At 39.8% G+C, this 20,151-nt stretch overlaps 1 protein-coding gene across 2 annotated transcripts in view; it reads left to right on the top strand.

Annotated features, from left to right (window-relative positions):
- The window catches only part of LOC137239889 (uncharacterized), a 63,902-nt gene that overhangs the window by 31,465 nt on the left and 12,286 nt on the right, over positions 1-20,151 (top strand). For both annotated transcript variants that reach the window (XM_067765668.1, XM_067765667.1), the window contains 2 exons: positions 9,056-9,337; positions 9,408-9,550. In XM_067765668.1, the coding sequence (XP_067621769.1) occupies positions 9,056-9,337; positions 9,408-9,550 (425 nt within the window). The remainder of the gene's footprint in view (positions 1-9,055; positions 9,338-9,407; positions 9,551-20,151) is intronic.

Here is a 20,151-nt window from a genome sequence, read left to right as displayed (position 1 = left end):
AGTCCATGTCCATTTCAAGCATACGCAGATTGTAAAGACAACAAAAGTTTCAAAGTGCAAATTTTTGTGTATTATTTTTCAAGATTAAACAATTTTGATTGTCAAATGTACTCGCGCAGCATTGTACCTAATTGTAGAAGTGCTGGAAAATTCCATTGGAATATTAGTTTAGATACCTAAAACTTAGCACCCAGCCTTAATAAACAAGAAAATAAGTACTTGTTTTCTTTCAGTTAACATAAAAAAATATTTTTTTTTGCTTCACATTTAAATGAGCAAGCTATGAGTTTTTGAAGGAAATTTTCAATTGGAAAATTATTCAAAAATAAATTGTTTATAAAAATTTTTTTTTATTTAGTGATAATTTATTCATGGATAAATTATTTTTGAATAATTTTCTTCAGATGCTCTCTATATGCTCTAATTTATATGCAGATAGCACCAAGCCTACTTGCATCAGGATTAAAAATTAGTTATGAGTTAAATGAGTTTTAATTATACCTTTCATGAAAATGAAATGGTGTATTAACTTCGTCACGAATCACAAAATTGTAAGTCCTTAAAGAAAAATGGATAGACCCTCCAATAAGGATATAGAAATAATCAGGATGAAGAACTGAGTTGATTTAGTCCCGCGGGTGTATTTAGGTGTCGGTCGGATCGGACCACTATAGCATATATCCTCCATACAACCGATTTTTCAGAACAAGAGGATTTTTGCCATATCTTCCTCAAATTATCAGATTGAAGCTTCAAACTTCATCATATGCTTTCTTATATTGCACATATAGTTGCCTGAAAAAATCGGATCGGTGGTATATATATTATGTACCCCATATAAACTGCCATTTTGGCCCCCTTTTTTACGGCTAGAAGTTTCAAATTTTTTCAAGTACTTACGCTTACGTCATATATTGTTGAAATAAGTGATTCGTGTTCATAGTTTTTACATGCAGACCACAAAAAACGTGAGACTTGAGGTATATACATCTGTTCACCATATATTTTATATCTTATACAGCCGATTATTTGGATATTACGAATGTCATACGATTATTGTTCAGCCCCATTCATGAAAGGTATGAAGTCTTCGGTAGTGCCAAAGGAATTGGAAAGTGGGCGTAAAATACACTTGTACATGCATGATTCCAAGCTAACGGAAGGGGTCAGGTCTGCTGTATAATGTGTCGGTCCTTAAATTAATAAATTCTGCAGGCTTCCAGATTACTGAAGTGTCTTATAGGCGCTGAAGTCGTGTTAATATATACATTGATAGTAGTAATTTACATATTGTTTGTCAGGGGGCGAAAGTATTTTGGAATGCTGGACCATACGTCTATACTAGGTTTCCGGTCAAAACGGGATTGCAGGTAACGAAAATACCGACAAGTTGGCAAAGGAGGACGTAGCACACGATCAATCGACGATAGACGTCCCAACCCGTTTGGGAGAAATCGAAACGAGATAGGAATTGCATATGATTCATGAAGAGGGAAAGGCGTGGAAAAAGCGCGGGCTGCAAAATTTCAAAAGTCAAGTGTAAATCCTACAATATCAGACTTAAGAAATTTCTTATATTTCTAAAGAGGGAAGAATTATGTGTCGTCATTAACAACATATGTCGGAAGTGCGGGCCGCAGCAAGAAGCGGTTCACCAACTACTAGGGCTGGCATAGTTGCCAGATCTCGAGGCTAGGTCCTAGAACACAACGGTGACGAACTGGACTGTTTAAGGACTTTGATTTCACTTTACATTTTGACTTGATAACATTGGGCTGGTAGGTGCGGTATTCTGCCACTTTAGTAGGTCGGGGTGAAACCCTACCAAAATGGCTGGTAGGCTAATGCTGCACCTGCCCACGTCCCGTTAAAACCGTGGCGGGCCTCAAGGTACGTTCCGGCTCCGTCGCCGTTAAGTTGGTGGTGTAGGTGCGGTTGAAGATTTTCCCGCTTCGCGTCCGGTCTGGCTCTGAACGCATTACTCATAAGGTAATGCGTCAACCCTCGCGTGGCCTCCCTGCGTAGCATAGATAACCACGAGATCGTTAAAGGGCGACTACACAATCGGCTCCGGATAGCGGCCTTGAGGGGGGACTTTTTTTTAGAATGGACAATACTAATACGAATCCGCCAAGGATGGGGTGCGGAAGAAGAGCGCTTTTGATGGAAATCCGTCAAATCAATCTTCAGCACTCTAAGGCGGCTTCCGCAAATTTGTTGCTCTGCCTTGAAAAAGGCGGAGTGGATATAGTCCTTGTCCAGGAGCCGTGGCTGAGTAGTAACGGCAGTAAGATTTCTGGATTAAGGACTGGAAAATTCAACACCTTGGTGCATGCGGAGGCAAGTAGGCCTAGATCCTGTGTGCTTGTTAAAAAAGAGATTAAAGCTTTTATTCTCTCTAATTTCAGCAATGCTGACGTAACCACGCTCTGCCTCGAGCGAGGAAGTAATGAAATGTGGGTGGTCTCAGCGTACATGCCCCACGGGGACGTAGTGGGACCACCACCTGCGATACTGGGTGAAATCACCGTTGAAGCAACGCGGAGAGGTGTTGGCGTGATCATCGGTGCCGATGCAAATGCCCATCATAGCATTTGGGGAAGCTCGGATACCAACACTAGAGGTGAGTCTTTATTTACTTTTATTGTAGATGAGGGACTTTGTATATGTAATAGGGGGAATGACCCGACTTTTATTACTGCGTTAAGGGAGGAGGTCCTGGACCTCACCCTGGTTAGTAGAGAACTGGAAGGTCGGATATCTGGATGGAGGGTTCTCAACGAGCACTCCTTCTCTGATCACCGATATATTCAGTTCTCAGTGAACGAAGAACGTCCCGGTAAAATATCTTTTAGGAACCCTAAAAGTACTAACTGGGACTTGTATTGTAGGAAGCTGGGAGAGCTACTGCCTGCGGTGCTTATCATTAGTTCGGGCCTGTCCGAATCTGAGATAGACGTTCTGGTGGAAAACTTCACCTCGGCAAGCAATAGCGCCTTTCAGCTGTCCTGCCCATTGAAAACTTACAGGGGGAAGGGCAAGCCGCCCTGGTGGTCGGATTCTCTTGACGACCTAAGAGCGTCCAGTCGGCGGCTCTTCAACAGAGCCAGGAGGAGTAAATTACCCTCGGACTGGGAGCTCTATAAGGTGAGTCTGGGGATTTATAAATATGAAATAAGGATAGCCAAGCGAGATGCATGGCGAAGCTTCTGCGAAAACGTAGAAGGCTGCAATGAATCCGCGAGATTTAGAAAAATACTCTCTAGGAACCCCGCTCCTCTGGGGTATCTGAGAGATGATGGTGGGGACTGGTCGATGAGTAGCGAGGAGTCCCTAAGGCTTTTACTGGACAATCATTTTCCCGATGTCCGAGTTGCGCAGGGATCTTCGCCTGCATGGTCGGCGGTCGTTGGCCATGCAGAAGTGCCTGCCATTCCAATACGGGAAAGTCAGATAACCTGGGCTATAGGGTCGTTCAAGCCCTATAAGTCTCCGGGCCCGGATGGAATCATTCCTGCGCAGCTTCAAAGGTCTTTGGGGATTTCCTGCCGCTGGTTGGCCATCATATATACTAACTGCCTCAGGCTTAACTATATCCCGAAGTCTTGGCACACGGTTAGGGTTATTTTCATTCCGAAGGCCGGCAGAAGCTCTCATGTATCACCTAAGGATTTCAGGCCAATCAGTCTCTCGTCGTTTCTTCTTAAGACGTTTGAGCGGTTGATTGACCTGTACCTACGGGAAAGGATACCTCGGGGGTTACTGTCGGCTTCACAACATGCGTACTGCAAGGGCAGATCGACGGAAACGGCTCTCCATTCGATTGTAAAGCAAATAGAGGGGTCCCTAGAACACAAAGAGTATGCTCTGGGTGCCTTTCTAGACATCGAGGGAGCTTTTAACAATGTCTTACCGGGGTCAATCGAAAGAGCTCTGGTGGGTTTAGGAGTCGAGGCGGCTCTGGTTGAATTTATTAGCAAACTTCTATGCGGCAGAATTGTCGCAGCGGAGTGGGGAGGGGCCATAATTAAGAGGAAGGTGTGCAGGGGCACGCCACAGGGGGGTGTCCTATCTCCTCTCCTCTGGGTTGTGGTAGTCAACGAGCTTCTTGTGGAGCTGGAAGCCAATGGTTGTCGGGTGGTTGCCTATGCAGATGACCTCGCTATCCTAGTCAGAGGCAAATTTCTGGGCGCCCTGCGCGATGTTCTTCAGGGCTACCTGGATACTGTGGCTAGGTGGGCTGAATCATGTGGATTGGCGGTCAACCCGGGAAAAACGGAATTGGTCCTTTTCACAAGAAGATATAAGGTGCCCGATTTCAGAACTCCCTCGATTGCAGGGGTACCGTTGGTACTTTCTGATAGGGTTAAATATTTGGGGATTGTTTTGGACAAGAAACTGTCCTGGAGACCCAATGCGGAAGATCGGGCCAGGAAGGCCGCCATTGCCTTGTACTGCTGCAGAGGAGCTATCGGAAAGAGATGGGGACTCTCGCCAATAATAGTACACTGGCTTTATGAGATGGTGGTCAAACCGATTCTGCTATATGGGGTGCTGGTCTGGTGGAAAGCACTGGACACGGCGAGCACCTCCAAAATGTTAGTGTCAGTGCAACGGACGGCGCTGATCGGTATCAGTGGCGCTCTCAGAACAACGCCTACCTTAGCACTGAACGTCATGCTGAACATATACCCAGTAGATATTGCGGGAAAGGCGGCCGCGGCAAGGTCGTTGGTCAGGCTTCGTGATATGGGATATAGACTTTCTGACCGCGGACACTCTAGCCTTCTTACCAGTTTCGACTTCATCCCGGACAGAACGGACTACTGTATGCCGATAACAGCTCCCTATACAACCTTCACCCCAGTTATTCCAGAGAGAGAGGATTGGGGAAGAGGAATTATCTGGGGCATGGGACCGGTTAACTTGTTCACGGATGGGTCAAAGCTGGATGGAAAGGTTGGTGGGGGGGTCTTTTGTCAAGAGCTAAATTTAAGCCGCAAGTTTAAGTTGGCTGATCACTGCAGTGTATTCCAAGCGGAAATTGCTGCGATTAAGGATGCGGTGGATGGAATGCTATCCAGTGCTACCACGGTTAGGGAATTTAACATCTACTCTGATAGCCAATCGGCTATCAAGGCCTTGAGCTCAACTACAGTGCGATCGAGGGTGGTCTGGGAGTGCCTGACCTCGCTTGCGATTGCATCGAATTATTTTACAATTAAGATTATCTGGGTCCCGGGCCATAGTGATATCCCGGGTAACTCTCAAGCGGATCTCTTAGCCCGCATCGGTACAACTGAACCGGATGAAGATGGCTGTAGGGACTTCGGAATCCCGCTGGCCACCTGTGGATTGCTCCTCCATAGCTGGGCCTCGAATCAGCTCAGCAAACGTTGGGCGGATACCACGTCTTGCAGGGTAGCAAGATCTTTCTGGCCGAAAGTGGATGGCAGGAGGTCTGCTGAAATAATTGGGTTCACTAAGGCTCACCTATCAATGGTCATTGGGGTTTTGACAGGGCACTGTCCCATGGGTATCCATGCGGTACGTCTCAATATACTGGAAACTCCATCCTGCTGCAGCTGTATGGAGGATGATGAGGTGGAATCACCAAATCACTTTATGCTTGATTGTCCAGCTTTTGCCAGAATTAGGCGAAAGTACTTCGGTCGCGACTCACTTGGATCTCCCGAGGATATATCCAAAGTTGAGATCGGTATCATTCGGAGCTTTATCGTTGCTACCCAACGATTCTCTAAGTATCTGGATCTAGGTCACCGTTATTTTTGGTGTATGTGGTATCACAACGGACCTTCGTGTTGTCCAAGTGAGCTATCCTTATCAGGGAAGCTACCACCTAACCTATCCTATCCTAGGTCCTAGAAAACATCTAGTATCTGCCAATAGGATAGAGTTATTTTTTGACATAAGTCCTGGTTCCTAATTGCAGTTTTTCCGTTTGGTCGTGAAACAAATTCTGATATCACTATGAACTAGCCTGAATTTGTCAGGTATTTATTGACTGGCCCTTCAACCTAACCTTACCTTGGTATCTGACTGCGGTTTTTCCCGTTAATGAATAGTTATTTAATAGTTTCACTTTTTTATTGCAAGTAATTTTTAAATTTTATTTTAATAATTTAGATCACATAAAAATAATTATTGTGACGAATATTCACATCACTAAAAAATGCACAACAACAAAAACCTTAAAGCAAGCTACATAAACACATTAATCATCATGTACACACATACATACAAGCAGCAGAGAGATACTCGCAAACGCATGTCATCATCAGCCGAAGTAGTACTCACATATACACACGCATATGGTTACACACTACAAATACACGCGCGCATGGCTGGTGACCAGGTAGAGGATTCTAGAAGAAGAAACGTCTAGACATTTGGGCAGAGAGTATAAAAGCAGCACAAGCTGAGTAATCAGTAATCAGTTTGATTTAAGCACGCTATTGGTTGTGAAGTTAAGTGTTATTGCGAATTACTTTCAAAGTAGTCTAATAAAGACCATTTTGCATTATTGAATATTAGAGTTATTTATTCAACAGTTTAGCGATTCGAACGTAAGCAGAAGGTTGCAAATAAGCGGAATTTCACTAAATTCGTTACATTATTATTCTTGACTCCGATAAAAATTAAATTTGATTTTATTTTTTTAACTTCAGAATAATGATCAAAATCTGATTTTTATTTTTTTATTCATTATAAATTATTTATAAATTTTAAACCAATTTTCCTCTTACTCTGTAATTGCAAATAAATGACTGGTAATTTCACTTATTGGTGGAAAATGAGAATGAAAACATGAATGTAATTTACATTAATTCCACATCATATAAGACAAATGTTTGTTACTCATATGCCCCCACCAACTTCTCTAATATGTAGGATTATAATGATGAATAATTAAATAAATCCATATAGATGTGCGACAATAACAAAGTAAACAATTCAAAGATAATGTATAATGGCCAAAACAGATGCAATACGTCCCTATGTGGCCGAGAAGAAAGTCATCATAATTATTTCATTAATAGCTGTTTTTGGGGTCAGTGACGCCAATTGAGAGCGTCAAGAGTGCTCAAGTCTTCGTCCTCTCCCAACTCAGTAAAGGTCTCCCCTCCTTCCTCTACTTCGTGTCGATTGAAATACTTTCTTGGTCGAAGCATCTTTGCCCATTTGCATAACATTACCTAGCCATCGAATTCTTTGCGCTTTTAGTCGCTTTATATATCTTCATATCGGCGCAAAGTATCGTTTGTGTCACGGACAACTTTTCTCTCGGATACTTCAAGACAATCTTATATTCTTTAAGATACATATGTATGATGAGCGTGATTTTTGTTCGCCTAGAGAGGACTTTCCTTTTCAGTCGCCTACTCAGCCCGAAGAAGTGATAGTTGGCAATAGTTTTTCTCCCTTTGATTTTTAAGCTGAGTGTAGATCCAAAATTATGGTTAATGGAATTGACTTTATGTAAAAATATTTTATTTTTTAAAAAGTGCAAATGTTGATTTTACCATTAAGCGAATTTTTAAATTAATGAAAATTTTAAATAACATGAATTTCAAAAATAATAAAGTATTATATTACTTATAAAGCTAAATTTATATCTAAACAAACCCTACACTGACACTGTTTTCGTCGTGAGAGCTGGTTCCCAGAGAGACGAAGTTTTCCACAGTATCGAATTTATATCCGTCAACATTTACGTGGCTGATAAGAAGCGAACGCGCCAATTATTTCTGGGATGACGGCAAATAGTTCTTCGTTTTCTAATTTACTGCAAGACAGGCGTATTTTGCTTTTTGACCCAACCTATGGGCAGAACTTACGACGCGTTTGCCAAGGTCGATGATATCAATACGCCAGACACTGTACGCTCTCATTAAAGATTGTGCGATCGCGGTTAAGATCTGCCACTAGAACTATTCTATGCAGCATTAGGTTAAAGGAATCGGACAAGAGGAAGCCGCTTTGTCTGAGCCTAATTTTCTTTCGAAAGGCTCGGATAGGTTCTTCCCAACCCTTACGAGGTTGGTGGCGCTGCTCAATGCCATTTGCCAACATCTTAATTTCAGAGATTGGCGCTGTCAAAGGCTGATTTGAAGTCGATAAAAATGTGGTTAGGCTCGATTCTCTTGTCGTCAGTCATCACCACGATCTAGCGTATCGTGAAGATCTGCTCAATATTAGATTTACAAAACTTTCGCACAGTGCGCTAGAAAGAACCTTTAACGGGATACTAAGCACGCAGATCCGCGGCAATTATCTCGTTTTGCGGGATCGCCTTTCTTGCAGATTAAACAGAACAGAGATAAATTCAAATCTGGTGGTCATATTTTGCAAAAAAGTCGATGCGTGCTCTTTTACAAATCCTCTCCTGAGTGTTTTAACAGTTCGGATGATAGTCCATCGTTACGTGCCGTCTATTTATTCATTAGCTTAAACATATTAAGCATTTTTATATTCTATGTGCAGGCTTAGTCTTTGCGCAGAAATTAACATTCTGAACTTTTTCAACTATTTAATATACAGAATTCAAATTTTCAAAATTGCTTCAGAAGTTAGTACGAATTTTACACAGAAGTTTAACGAAATGACAATTTTTCGAAAGGGTCACCTGTTTCATTAACTGTCAGAAGCCCTAAAAAATACTTTAGTTACAAAAAATGGTTAAAATTAAAAGTTTAACTTTGCAAAGAATGTTGTTGTTGTTGCTGTAGCGTTAAGGACCCTCCCCGGTTTTGAAGGGTGCTGCTGTTAGTGATGTTGATTGTACTTTGCCGGATATAGGTATATCCAGAATATTCCGGTAACAAGCAGCATTAAGGTACAAGCCCGACCCTCTCGGAAAGGATTTCATATGACCACATTGACCTTCTAGGTTTATTTTTTTTCCCCAAAACTATTTTTTTAACACATCCAAAATTTACAATTTTCCATGGAATGCTCGTTTACCACTCTTGCTATTCTTAAGTTGAACTTTTAAACTTACATTTCAATCAATTTTTATTTTTTTATTTTTTAGATGCCAGCGCGGCACAAGATACCGGCGAACAAGGAAACGATTGGAGTCGTATACGAAACTCAAACAGTGCCAATGGACGGATCGATACGGCAAACTCGGTCGTCATAGATATGCCAAATGCTGGAAAAATAAAATTCGATCCGCCCAAAGTGCCAGTGATATTTGTTTTAGGAGGCCCAGGTAGTGGCAAAGTAACACATTGTGACACATTTATGCAGGAGCGCCGCGGTGTGACACACATAAATATGATGGATTTGTTGCAGCAATATGCCATGGGTAACGGTAAGCAAAAAATCAATCAAATAAGCCAAGCTCAGTGAATCTAATAAAAACGCGTATTTTGATATTTTAGACATGCAAGACTTCTCGCAACTATCCTCAAAAACAGTCACAGAGGTGCTCATGCTGGAAATGAAAATGGCTCCAGCTGCCAAAGCGTACCTAATTTCAGGATTTCCACGCTCAATGCGCGATGTGGTCGAATATTCGGAAAAGGTTAGTGATGAAATATGATTTGCATGTTACTTTCTTTTTTCCTGCTACTCTTTAATTTTCATAACTGACTAATAATCATATGATAAGACCAAACGCACACACAATCAATTCATTTATAACTCAATAATTACCTACATTTGTCAATCACAAATTTAGACTGTCACTTCTCTTTCAGAAATTTACACACTTATATTAGCTGCTGTGTACACATACAAAAAAATTTCTTTTTAAAAAATATTTTTACCAAAAATAACTTGGGGGTTGAAAGAGATGCTCCCAAGTCACTTGCGTACTAATTATAGACGTATGAAGTCGAAGGCATTGGCAGCCAGTGCTTTTGTTTAAAAGTAAGTGTTACAATTATTTGTAGTTGTTACTATTTTTACTAAATAAATAAATTTATATGTATGTTATTGTACACACGTCTTTGTATTAGTGGTTGGGAAGTATCGATTACTTCTGAGAACAGCGAGCTTTGATACCGTTGTTGTTGTTGTTGTTGTTGTTGTATTAACGATAAAGACACTCCGCGAAGGCTTAAAATCCAAAGTGAGAGAACTAAAGACCATAATACAGTTTCAAGGTAATCGTTAGACATTTTAACCAAACTAAACAAAAATATGTTGAGATGTACACGTTACACGTGAGAGAGGTTATCGATATGCAAAATTTGTTTGAAACAATTCAACAAATTTGTATTTTTTTTTGGGTATAGTATTGAAAGATGGAATATTTTATCAAGTTTTACATCTAATAAAGAAAGTGAGTTTTCAACTTCCCTACTAGATGGACAGGACATTTTTTTTTGATGTTTTTTGATGTTTTTGCTTTAAAAGTTCGGTTTGTTGAAGTCTAAAAAGCGCCAACGAAAACATTATGTTAAATTGCAAATCAAATGAAAGAAATTAAGCTGTTTTACTCAAAAAGAAGATCGAAAGCTACAATTTTGTTATGTTATTGGTTTTCCATTGCAAGATCGTACTTACTATCGATGCTATCTCTAAAGCACTTCAGCCTAAAGCCGCCGATCTCTGAAATGCCTTAAAACGTTTGAAAATGTCTAGAAGAATTGGAAAGGTATCGAGATGAATTTGAAAATTTAAAAATTTAAAGATCGATTTTTAGAGTATCAGAAAAATGGTTCACCACCCCTGAATTTTCTCAAACTCGCCAGAGGATGGTAAAACGCCATTTTGAGGAGCTTTGCGAAGATGAGTGTCTCCAAGATCCTGAAAATTCGTTCAAAGTGAACATATTTTATCGAGTATTGAACATCATTATAAACCAACTGCATTCGCGTTTCATTCCAATGAATGAAATTGTTTCAAATTCCAGTGTTTTGCCGCCTTCCACTTTAAAAGTTTTAAATGACACTGATCTATTAAAAAAAGCTATAGAATTTGTTGAGATATATAGAAAAAGACATATATGAATCATTTGCCAGGCAAATTTGCAGTTTTCGACCCACTTTCAGAGACGAAATGGAAAAATCGTCGTGTATGCACTGCATTACTGTTATTTCTTACAATTCCTGTGACTACAACTAGTGCTGAACGATAATTTTCCAAATTAAAGTTGATAAAAACCTGCTTAAGAAACTCTATGGGACAAGACAGGTTCTGTAACTTGGCTATTCTGTCTATTGAAAATCCTACAGACCGATCTTTAACTTTGATGATATAGACACTTTTGAGGAACAGCAATCTCGAAAATTCTCTTCTGCCTAAGAGAGGAGGCCTACGGCTATTAGTGGGACATATACAACTTGTAATTGAGTACGCTGAAAATTTCGAAATTTTTTAAAATTAAAGTGAGTTCAACGTGATAATTTTTATTGATAGGGCCCCATCAAAAGAATTTTCCACGTGGCCCAGATGGTATAGTTATGTCACTGAGTATGATTAATTCATCCTCGCGTAGGTGAGGTTGACAATTGGGTTGCGGAAGCTGTGAAGCTTTCTATTACGCTTATCAACCCCCTAAATCACCTTCAATACCAATACTTTTAAGAATCGGCTAACTCATATGAAATTTTTGTAATTTTGCGAAAAAATATAATGAATATATTTTTGCGAGGCATAGATACATAAAGATCATATACAAACAACTGAACACCCAGAACTTCTAATAGACCCTCAAAATCAGCCGAAAACCCTATTTTAAAAACTTGAGCTGAATCTTTGAAGCTTTACTGTGAACTTTGTGGGCTCTAAATACTTTTTACGCCCTTAGGACTTTTTAAATATTAATCACCTTTAGATACTGAGTAGTTGAGTTTACCTCTTACTTTTCAGTTACCGGGACTTTCTAAATACTGAATAATTTCAGTACCGAGGGTCGAAACGTTTAAGAGTCGAATAGGTTAGGTTGGGCTGAATTGGCTGTCCGAGGGCACTATTAGGCCAGCGACATTAAACCCCTTGTGATACCACGAAAAGACACTATTACCAAGCTTTTTGAGTACCTGAGTACTATTACCAAGCATTTTGATACCTGATAAAGGCTACCAATTTCTTGACGTCATACTCCAAGATCTGACGCAGATTATCCAGAATGGGAGCTCCCCAGAAAGTGATGCCTTGCTTTACTTAGCGCCTGGCAGTTGTAGGTTAGGTAAAGCACCGTTTCCTCTTTTTCGTCCTCTTTACAGCTCCTGCAGCAACGACGATAAGGCGCTCCTAACTTTTTTGCATGCCTACCTATAAGGCAATGCCCTTTTGGTTATCGTTTGGAAATTTTGTGGTTTATCTCTACTTAGGGTGTAAACGTGTCTGGACCTTTTAGCACCGGGTTTGGCTATGTTTCCTTGATTTTTGCACCCATTTTCGTCGACTGTACGGTACATGCACTCTTAGCTTGCGTGCGGCAATGGGCATACCTAAGCGTACTTGGTCAGAAAGAATATGCCTGGTCGTACTCTGCCTGGCGGGTTCGCCCGCAATGCCCATGGACCCACTTGAGGTGTAGACGGTTCTCCCGGGCCATCTCTTGAAGAGATCGGTGATAGTTTATTATTAGTTCAGAATTAAGTGAACAAGATCCAAAAGATTGGAAAGCAGACTGGCTGTCACTGAAAATAAAGGTGTCGTTGCCGATATTTTTCGTCCCTGTACTAATGGTGGCTTCCATTATCCCTGATACTTCTAAAGAAGAGCTGGTCAACAGCAAGGCGCCCATCCGGCTCCGACAGCTACTGGGAATGTTTGGCAATGGTTTTATTGTTTTGGACAGCTCTCTTAAACGCATGACTGACGTTGCCGCTTATCCATAACCAACTATATATAATGTTAGGACTTCAAGAATTATCTGATGAACTTCGCTAGGTGTTGTTCTCAGAGCACCACTTATGCTGATGATACTAGATCTGTGGACTTTACCCAACAAGTTTAGGTTTGACGCCTAACTCAAGGCTGGCCACGATATGACTATCCATACAGCAGTATTTCAATTTATCATTACTGAAAGATGGAAACTGATAGTAGCGAAGTCATTGGAAACCACCAATTCCCACTATACTCAGACAATTAACGGTTCAATTAATAAGTTCTGCCATTGAGGGAACAATTTTACTTTTTTTTGTGAATTCAAAAATGCATATCTGTGGAATTTTGACAAACCAACTTATCTCAAATCTGACAACTTCTCAGGAGAGCTAAATATGTGATTTGAATAAAACTGAAAGATATTTAAGGCAAAGTATACAGCGGATATAATAAAAGGAAATTTGCCCCGCATTTTGAAATGTATTTCTTAATTTTTAATGCAGTACTTTTCTTTAAAATGCTTTTAAAATTATATATGTTGTTATGTCAAAATTTTTTTATGTAAAACTTATACTTATTTCAATTAAGTTGTTTTGTCAAAACTATTTTCTACATAAAATAGATAAAAATGTCCACCTATTTTAAAATAGGTTGTTTTGTAAGACTTAGCCAAGCAAACAAATGTGAAATAAGGTTAAACGAAAAAAACACATATTTTTTATGGAAATCCAATAACTTTTATGAATAGCTAAATATGCATTTATTTAAAATATTAAATTTTATTATTATTATTAAAATCTCGTTATTCATTTTCTTCGATTTCATCAATATCTGAGTCTACTTCCACTTCGCAATCGCCTTAAACTTTTAAATTTTTGTAGTAACAGTGGAATTCTGTATTTATAAAAGGTAACACATTCAACAAGTCTTTCTTCTTGCTGGAAGAAATAGCCAGGGGTCCTGCGTAGCAATTATTTAACGAAAACTCCAAATTTTTTCGTCGTTTTTGATTAATATTTAACTCCTTGAAACTTTCATTACAGTCAAAGGAATTCTTATAATGCAATACGCCTGGTGTAGACTTTTTATACCGCAACCAGCGTATCTTTTTCTATTCGAATTTCTCGCCTGTGGGAAAACATAATTTAAAAGTGAATAAATGAAGTATATATTTATACATATCATCAAAAGTTTAAAATGCTGCCTCCGGGTTTGAAAACTTCTCTTTATGACTATTTCAAAAAGAAATTTTTGAAGTGTGCTGCTTATTCCATTTTTTAAATCCATTTTTGACAACTTGTGAACCCGGGGAAAATATTTTCTACTATAACTTGCGATAATATGATAATGCTTAACAGATTTGTAAAAGCAAAACGACTTCGCATAGTTTTACAGATATTATCGAAGTCTGAATGTATTATCAATCTATCTTCGCTGCAAGTTCGAAAACGATAAATCTAAGAAAAACGTTTAATAACGCTCTATCTCAGAATTTTTCTATAAATCCCATATTTTAGTGGATAATGTTTTGAGCTTATGCTGAAAAAAAAATAAGGTGTTATTAAAAAAATACTGGCATAGGGCGCTAAGAAAATCCTCATAAAGTTCTTTAAAGATATACAGATATAGTATTGTCACGGATATTAGCATCACTAAGTTATCCCATCACTAAGGCGATGCTAAGGCCACGATAAGCAGTATTTACGTCAATAATCAAATCATGTATACACATATATAAGGCAGCCGAAATAAGTCACACACAGATGCATTTACTTATACGCCTATGTATGCGCGAGAGACTGTAAACTACAAACATTCACATCAATAATTCAATCATTATGTATCTACATAAACGAGCAAAAAATAATGGCGTCTACACATATGTACGTAAACGAGCAGCGGAGCGGCAATGCACAAACACATGCATATATCTTATCTGAGTTGTCACAAGAGAGAGCAATAATTTGTGCACGTAGTTGTGGCTGGCGATTTTGTAGCCGAAACAAACTAGTAAGTTCTGGAAATCGAAGAGCCTAGAAGTATGCAGCGTAAACTATAAAAGCGGGGCAGGCGAGTAAGAAGTAATTCAGTTTGAGTTGAGCTATCAATCAGCTTGCTTAAGCACGCGATCTGGCGGCCAATAGTAGAGTTTCATTTGAGTTATTAATCAGTTTGGTTATTAAGCCAGCGAGTAGCAAAGTATAAGTGTTATTGTGAAGTACTTTAATAAAGGCCATTTTTCTCCATCATTCAATATTGGAGTTATTTATTCAACAGTTTAGTGATTCGAACTTAGCAGAGGATTGCAAATAAGAGCATTTGCAGCAAATTCGTTACAATTGGTGTCAGAAGAGGAATTGTTGAATAAATTCTAGAGGACAACAAGGACATGGCAAAGTTCAGTGAATTAAAGATCCAGCAACTGAAGAAGGAGTTGGGAGCCGTGGATTGAATACAAGCGGCGTTAAACTTGAACTTCAGGCACGGCTACGAGAGGCAATGGAAGCAGAAGGAATTGATGTGGAAGAGTATGACTTTCATCTTGATGGCGGGGAAATAACAAAAATGGAAGAAACACCGCAAACAATGGCGAACACAGACCTGAACATGATATTGGCTGCAATATCGGCACAAATGTCCGAAATGTCATCACAAATATCTACCAACATGTCATCACATTGGAATCGCAGGAGACACGCATAACATCGAAGATTGAAGCACAGGAAACACAAATTTCTTCGCAACTGGAAGAACAGAAGACGTATATGGTATCCCAACTGGAATCGCAGGAAACCCGTATAACATCACAATTGGAAGAACAGAAGACATATTTGCCATCTCAACTGGAAGCGCAAGAGGCACGTATATCTGAAATGTCGGCACAAATTTCGGAACAAGTATCATCGCAGCTCTTTGTGAAACTGGAGGAGCAGGATGCAAAAATTTTACAACTCGAGGACAAAATTGATGCCGAAATAGAAGCGTTAAAAGGTCGTATGGAGCAGTTAAAACTAAACCGCCCAGCTGTTTCAGCAAGCAATCCAAAGGTAAAAACACCATCCTTTGACGGTTCTGTTCCTTTCCAGGTCTTTAAGCTACAGTTTGAGAAGACCGCAGCAGTGAACCAATGGAATGCTGAAGATAAAGTTGCAGCTCTGTTCGTGGCACTGAAAGGGCCTGCCGCGGAAATCTTACAGACCATCCCAGAGTACGAGCGGAACCACTACGAATCATTGATGAGCGCTTTAGAGAGACGTTACGGAAACGAGCATAGGAAACAGATATTCCAAATTGAGTTGCAAAACCGCTACCAAAAAGCAAATGAAACATTGCAGGAGTTTGCTTCAGATATTGAAAGATTGGCTCATCTTGCAAATGCGGACGCACCCGTGGAATACACTGAAAGGGTAAAAATCCTGAGCTTCATAAATGGCATACGAGATGTGGAAACGAAGCGGGCTACATATGCGAATCCAAAACCAACGTTTGCTGAAACGGTATCGCATGCACTGACTCAGGAAACAGCCTCACTTTTGAGTAAGCCAGCGTACAAAGCTCATCGAGTGGAAATGGAAAAGCCAGACTGGGTAGACGCAATTTTGGAAGCATTGAAGGGATCACAACAGAAAAATGCCGGAGTGATTAAATGTTTCAAGTGCGGCAACACAGGTCATATTGCACGACATTGCAGCACCGGTTCCAATAGCTCCAACAATGTGGGTGGCCGTAAACGTAGAGCTGAAGGAGATGAGCAAATCTCCAAGTCCACTCAATCGTTAAACTAAAGCTAGTCAGCCGCAAGGGGCGACAGCTGGCTCCCTCAATTGAATGCCCCATAATCTCTATCTCACAAATTGGAAGAAGGTCAAACAATCTTATTGTCGGAGGACATGTGGATGGAAAGGAACGTTTACTGACTGTAGATACGGGTGCATCTCATTCCATCATTCGAGCGGATTTAGTCAACAAGAAGATAAGACCATTGCATGGAGCAAGATTCCGTACAGCCACTGGAGAAGACAGCACGGTTCTAGGAGAAGTATCATGTGAAGTCGCAATTGGGAACGTCACGGTAGTACACAATTTTATAGTGGCAGAGATTGTTGATGAAATCATAATTGGAGTGGACTTCTTAATCGACCAGGGCATCAAGATTGACATGCAAAGCAAGACGATGCGATATAAGAACATGGATGTACCACTTAATTTCGGCTACGAGAGAGGCTACAGCAGTAAACGAGTGCTGGTGGAAGAGAGTCAGCGAATACCACTAAAATCCGAAGCAGTCATCTGAGCAAAGGTTGATGGAGATTGTGGGACAAACAAATTGTGGGTTGTCGAAGCAGCAAACAAATCAGCACTGAACATACTTGTAGGAAAAACCCTGGCGATAACAAAACATGATGGACGTATTCCGGTAAGAGTACCCAATGAGCTCAAGTCACCACTCAAACTGACTAAAGGAGATATTTTGGGAAGATGCCAAGAGGCTGAAGTAGTTATTAACTGTGAACAGCTCCAGGAACACGTTTCATCTATTAATACTGATCTTTCAAATGACATCACGGCATGGATGCAGGGGCTAGAGGACGCCTATCAGAGTAAGGCAAAACAACTGCTCCTAAAGTACGCGAACATATTTGATCAGGATGGTTCCAAACCAGGTCGCACCAATGTTGTGAAACATCAAATTGACACTGGAGACGCGAGGCCGATACGTCAAGCTCCACGTAGTGTTCCACTGGCGAAGCGGGAAGTGGTGAGTCAAATTATACAAGAAATGAGCGACAGCGGCGTCATCGAACCATCAGCTAGTCCATGGAGCTCACCGGTAGTACTTGTAAAGAAGAAGGATGGAAAAATGAGGTTTTGCGTGGACTACCGGAAGTTAAATGACGTTACGAAAAAGGATAGCTACCCATTGCCAAGAATTGACTACACTCTGGACTCGCTATCTGGTACGAAATGGTTTTCCACACTGGACTTGAAAAGCGGCTATTGGCAAGTTGAGGTGAAGGAGGAAGATAAAGAGAAAACAGCTTTCAGTGTCGGTGATGGTCTTTGGCAATTTACAGTGATGCCTTTTGGACTTTCTAATGCACCAGCTACTTTTGAGAGACTCATGGATCAGGTACTGAAAGGACTACATTGGAAAACATGCTTGGTGTAACTGGACGACATCACCGTATTGGGCAAGAGTTTTGATGAACATCTTAAGAACTTGGAGGAAGTTTTCCAGAGAATAGCTGGCGCTGGTCTGAAGTTAAGTCCCAAAAAGTGTACGCTGTTTAAAAAGGAAGTAAATAATTTGGGCCACAAAGTAACTACAGAAATTATGTATCTACATAAACGAGCAAAAAATAATGGCGTCTACACATATGTACGTAAACGAGCAGCGGAGCGGCTATGCACAAACACATGCATATATCTTATCTGAGTTGTCACAAGAGAGAGCAATAATTTGTGCACGTAGTTGTGGCTGGCGATTTTGTAGCCGAAACAAACTAGTAAGTTCTGGAAATCGAAGAGCCTAGAAGTATGCAGCGTAAACTATAAAAGCGGGGCAGGCGAGTAAGAAGTAATTCAGTTTGAGTTGAGCTATCAATAAGTTTGCTTAAGCACGCGATCTGGCGGCCAATAGTAGAGTTTTATTTGAGTTATTAATCAGTTTGGTTATTAAGCCAGCGAGTAGCAAAGTATAAGTGTTATTGTGAAGTACTTTAATAAAGGCCATTTTTCCATCATTCAATATTGGAGTTATTTATTCAACAGTTTAGTGATTCGAACTTAGCAGAGGATTGCAAATAAGAGGATTTGCAGCAAATTCGTTACAGTATAGTAGATTACTGAGATAGAGCCTTCTCGAAACGCCAGCAGACCTAAAATGATTTTTCACTCAGACTTTGATAAAATAAAATATGTGTGTACCTGAGCTATTTGTTGTTTTCCAATTAAAGTAATTTTTTAACAAGCCGGAAAAATCAAAGAAGTCGTTTTGTTTTAGTTCATGAACGATATACTTTTTGTTCGCAGCTGCGATAAGGTTTGCCCAATCATCTGGATGTTGGATAGATCCTGAAGAATTTTTTTTCTTTTTTTCGATTTGGGCATGTACTGTGTCACATTCCATATGGGTGTGACCAACTGCAAGAAATTTGTGCTCAATAATTTCAATAGTTGTGCTTTTTAAAACCATTTGGAACATTGCACAGATATTGGCATTGCGATTTTGCCCAGGGCATGAGTCACTATATAAAATAATGTGTTTGACCATCGGAGGTACCGTTGAAAGGCATTTAAAAATACACGACCCTATATCCCCTCTTTGCGATTGTCTTATTCCAAATGAAACAATGGGCTTTGTTTGTAGATCCCTCATGCATTGTGAAATTATATGTTCATAACGGACGCTTGTAAAAAAACATTGATGCATTTATATGTGGAGTCGGCAAACATTGTTGTAAATCCATTGAAAACATCATGACAGTTTTGTCGGCTACAGAAAGTTGTTTATCGGCTTTCTTACAGCTATAGGCAAAGTCTGCTTGGTCGTGATGCCCTTTTTGTAGTGACTTAAGACTAGATTTTTCTTCGGCGTCCAAAGAATTTTGTATTTGCAACATAAAATTCTCGGAAGTGTTGCACAAATCAAGCTGCGGCTTTTTGAATTTGATATTCAAAGAAAGAAAAATTTCACAATATTTCGATTTTGAAACTGGATCATCAAATTTTTCCGCATACAGATTGTATAACTTCGAAATATTGAGATCACTTTGGAAGTACAACATGTTGGTGTGTCTACGGCTATAATGACTTTGATATTTTGGTATGCTGCTTATGTGCTCCTAAACTTCATTATGCTTTTCGATTGAGAGTTTGTGTGATGGAGCGTGTTTTCCGCGGCGATCCCCCTTAATAAGTCCACCACACTCTAGCTGAACTTTGTATTAGATTACTGTTTTGATCATTTGTTCGGTTTCCCCAAATATTTTTAAAAAACACATTTTACATACCCGATGTCTTGCGGAACTGATCTCAAAGTGATACAAATAGTTATATTTGCGATCTCGAGGATTTGCTGATTTTCGAAAAGTTTCAGAATGTTTCGCCTCAACTTCAATTAAACTTGATACAAATTGTTGGCGTTTAGTGTAGTCACCCAAACTCCAATAATTTTTAAAAAGGGTTTTCTGCCGGTCAAAGTTTAGTTTTAAGTGACAGTTTCTGCGGCATTTTTTTAACCTTTCAATTTGTTTAGCTGGCATTTTTTTTATTAGTATAGTACTCTTTACCCATTTTTTTGTTTTGCTTATTAAGTTTTTTCATTTCCTTCATTCT

Source organism: Eurosta solidaginis, chromosome 2, assembly GCF_040869045.1.
Source record: "Eurosta solidaginis isolate ZX-2024a chromosome 2, ASM4086904v1, whole genome shotgun sequence".
Taxonomy (NCBI): Eukaryota; Metazoa; Arthropoda; class Insecta; order Diptera; family Tephritidae; genus Eurosta; species Eurosta solidaginis.
Note: the sequence above shows the minus strand (reverse complement) of the source record. Positions and strands in the feature narration are given on the sequence as shown.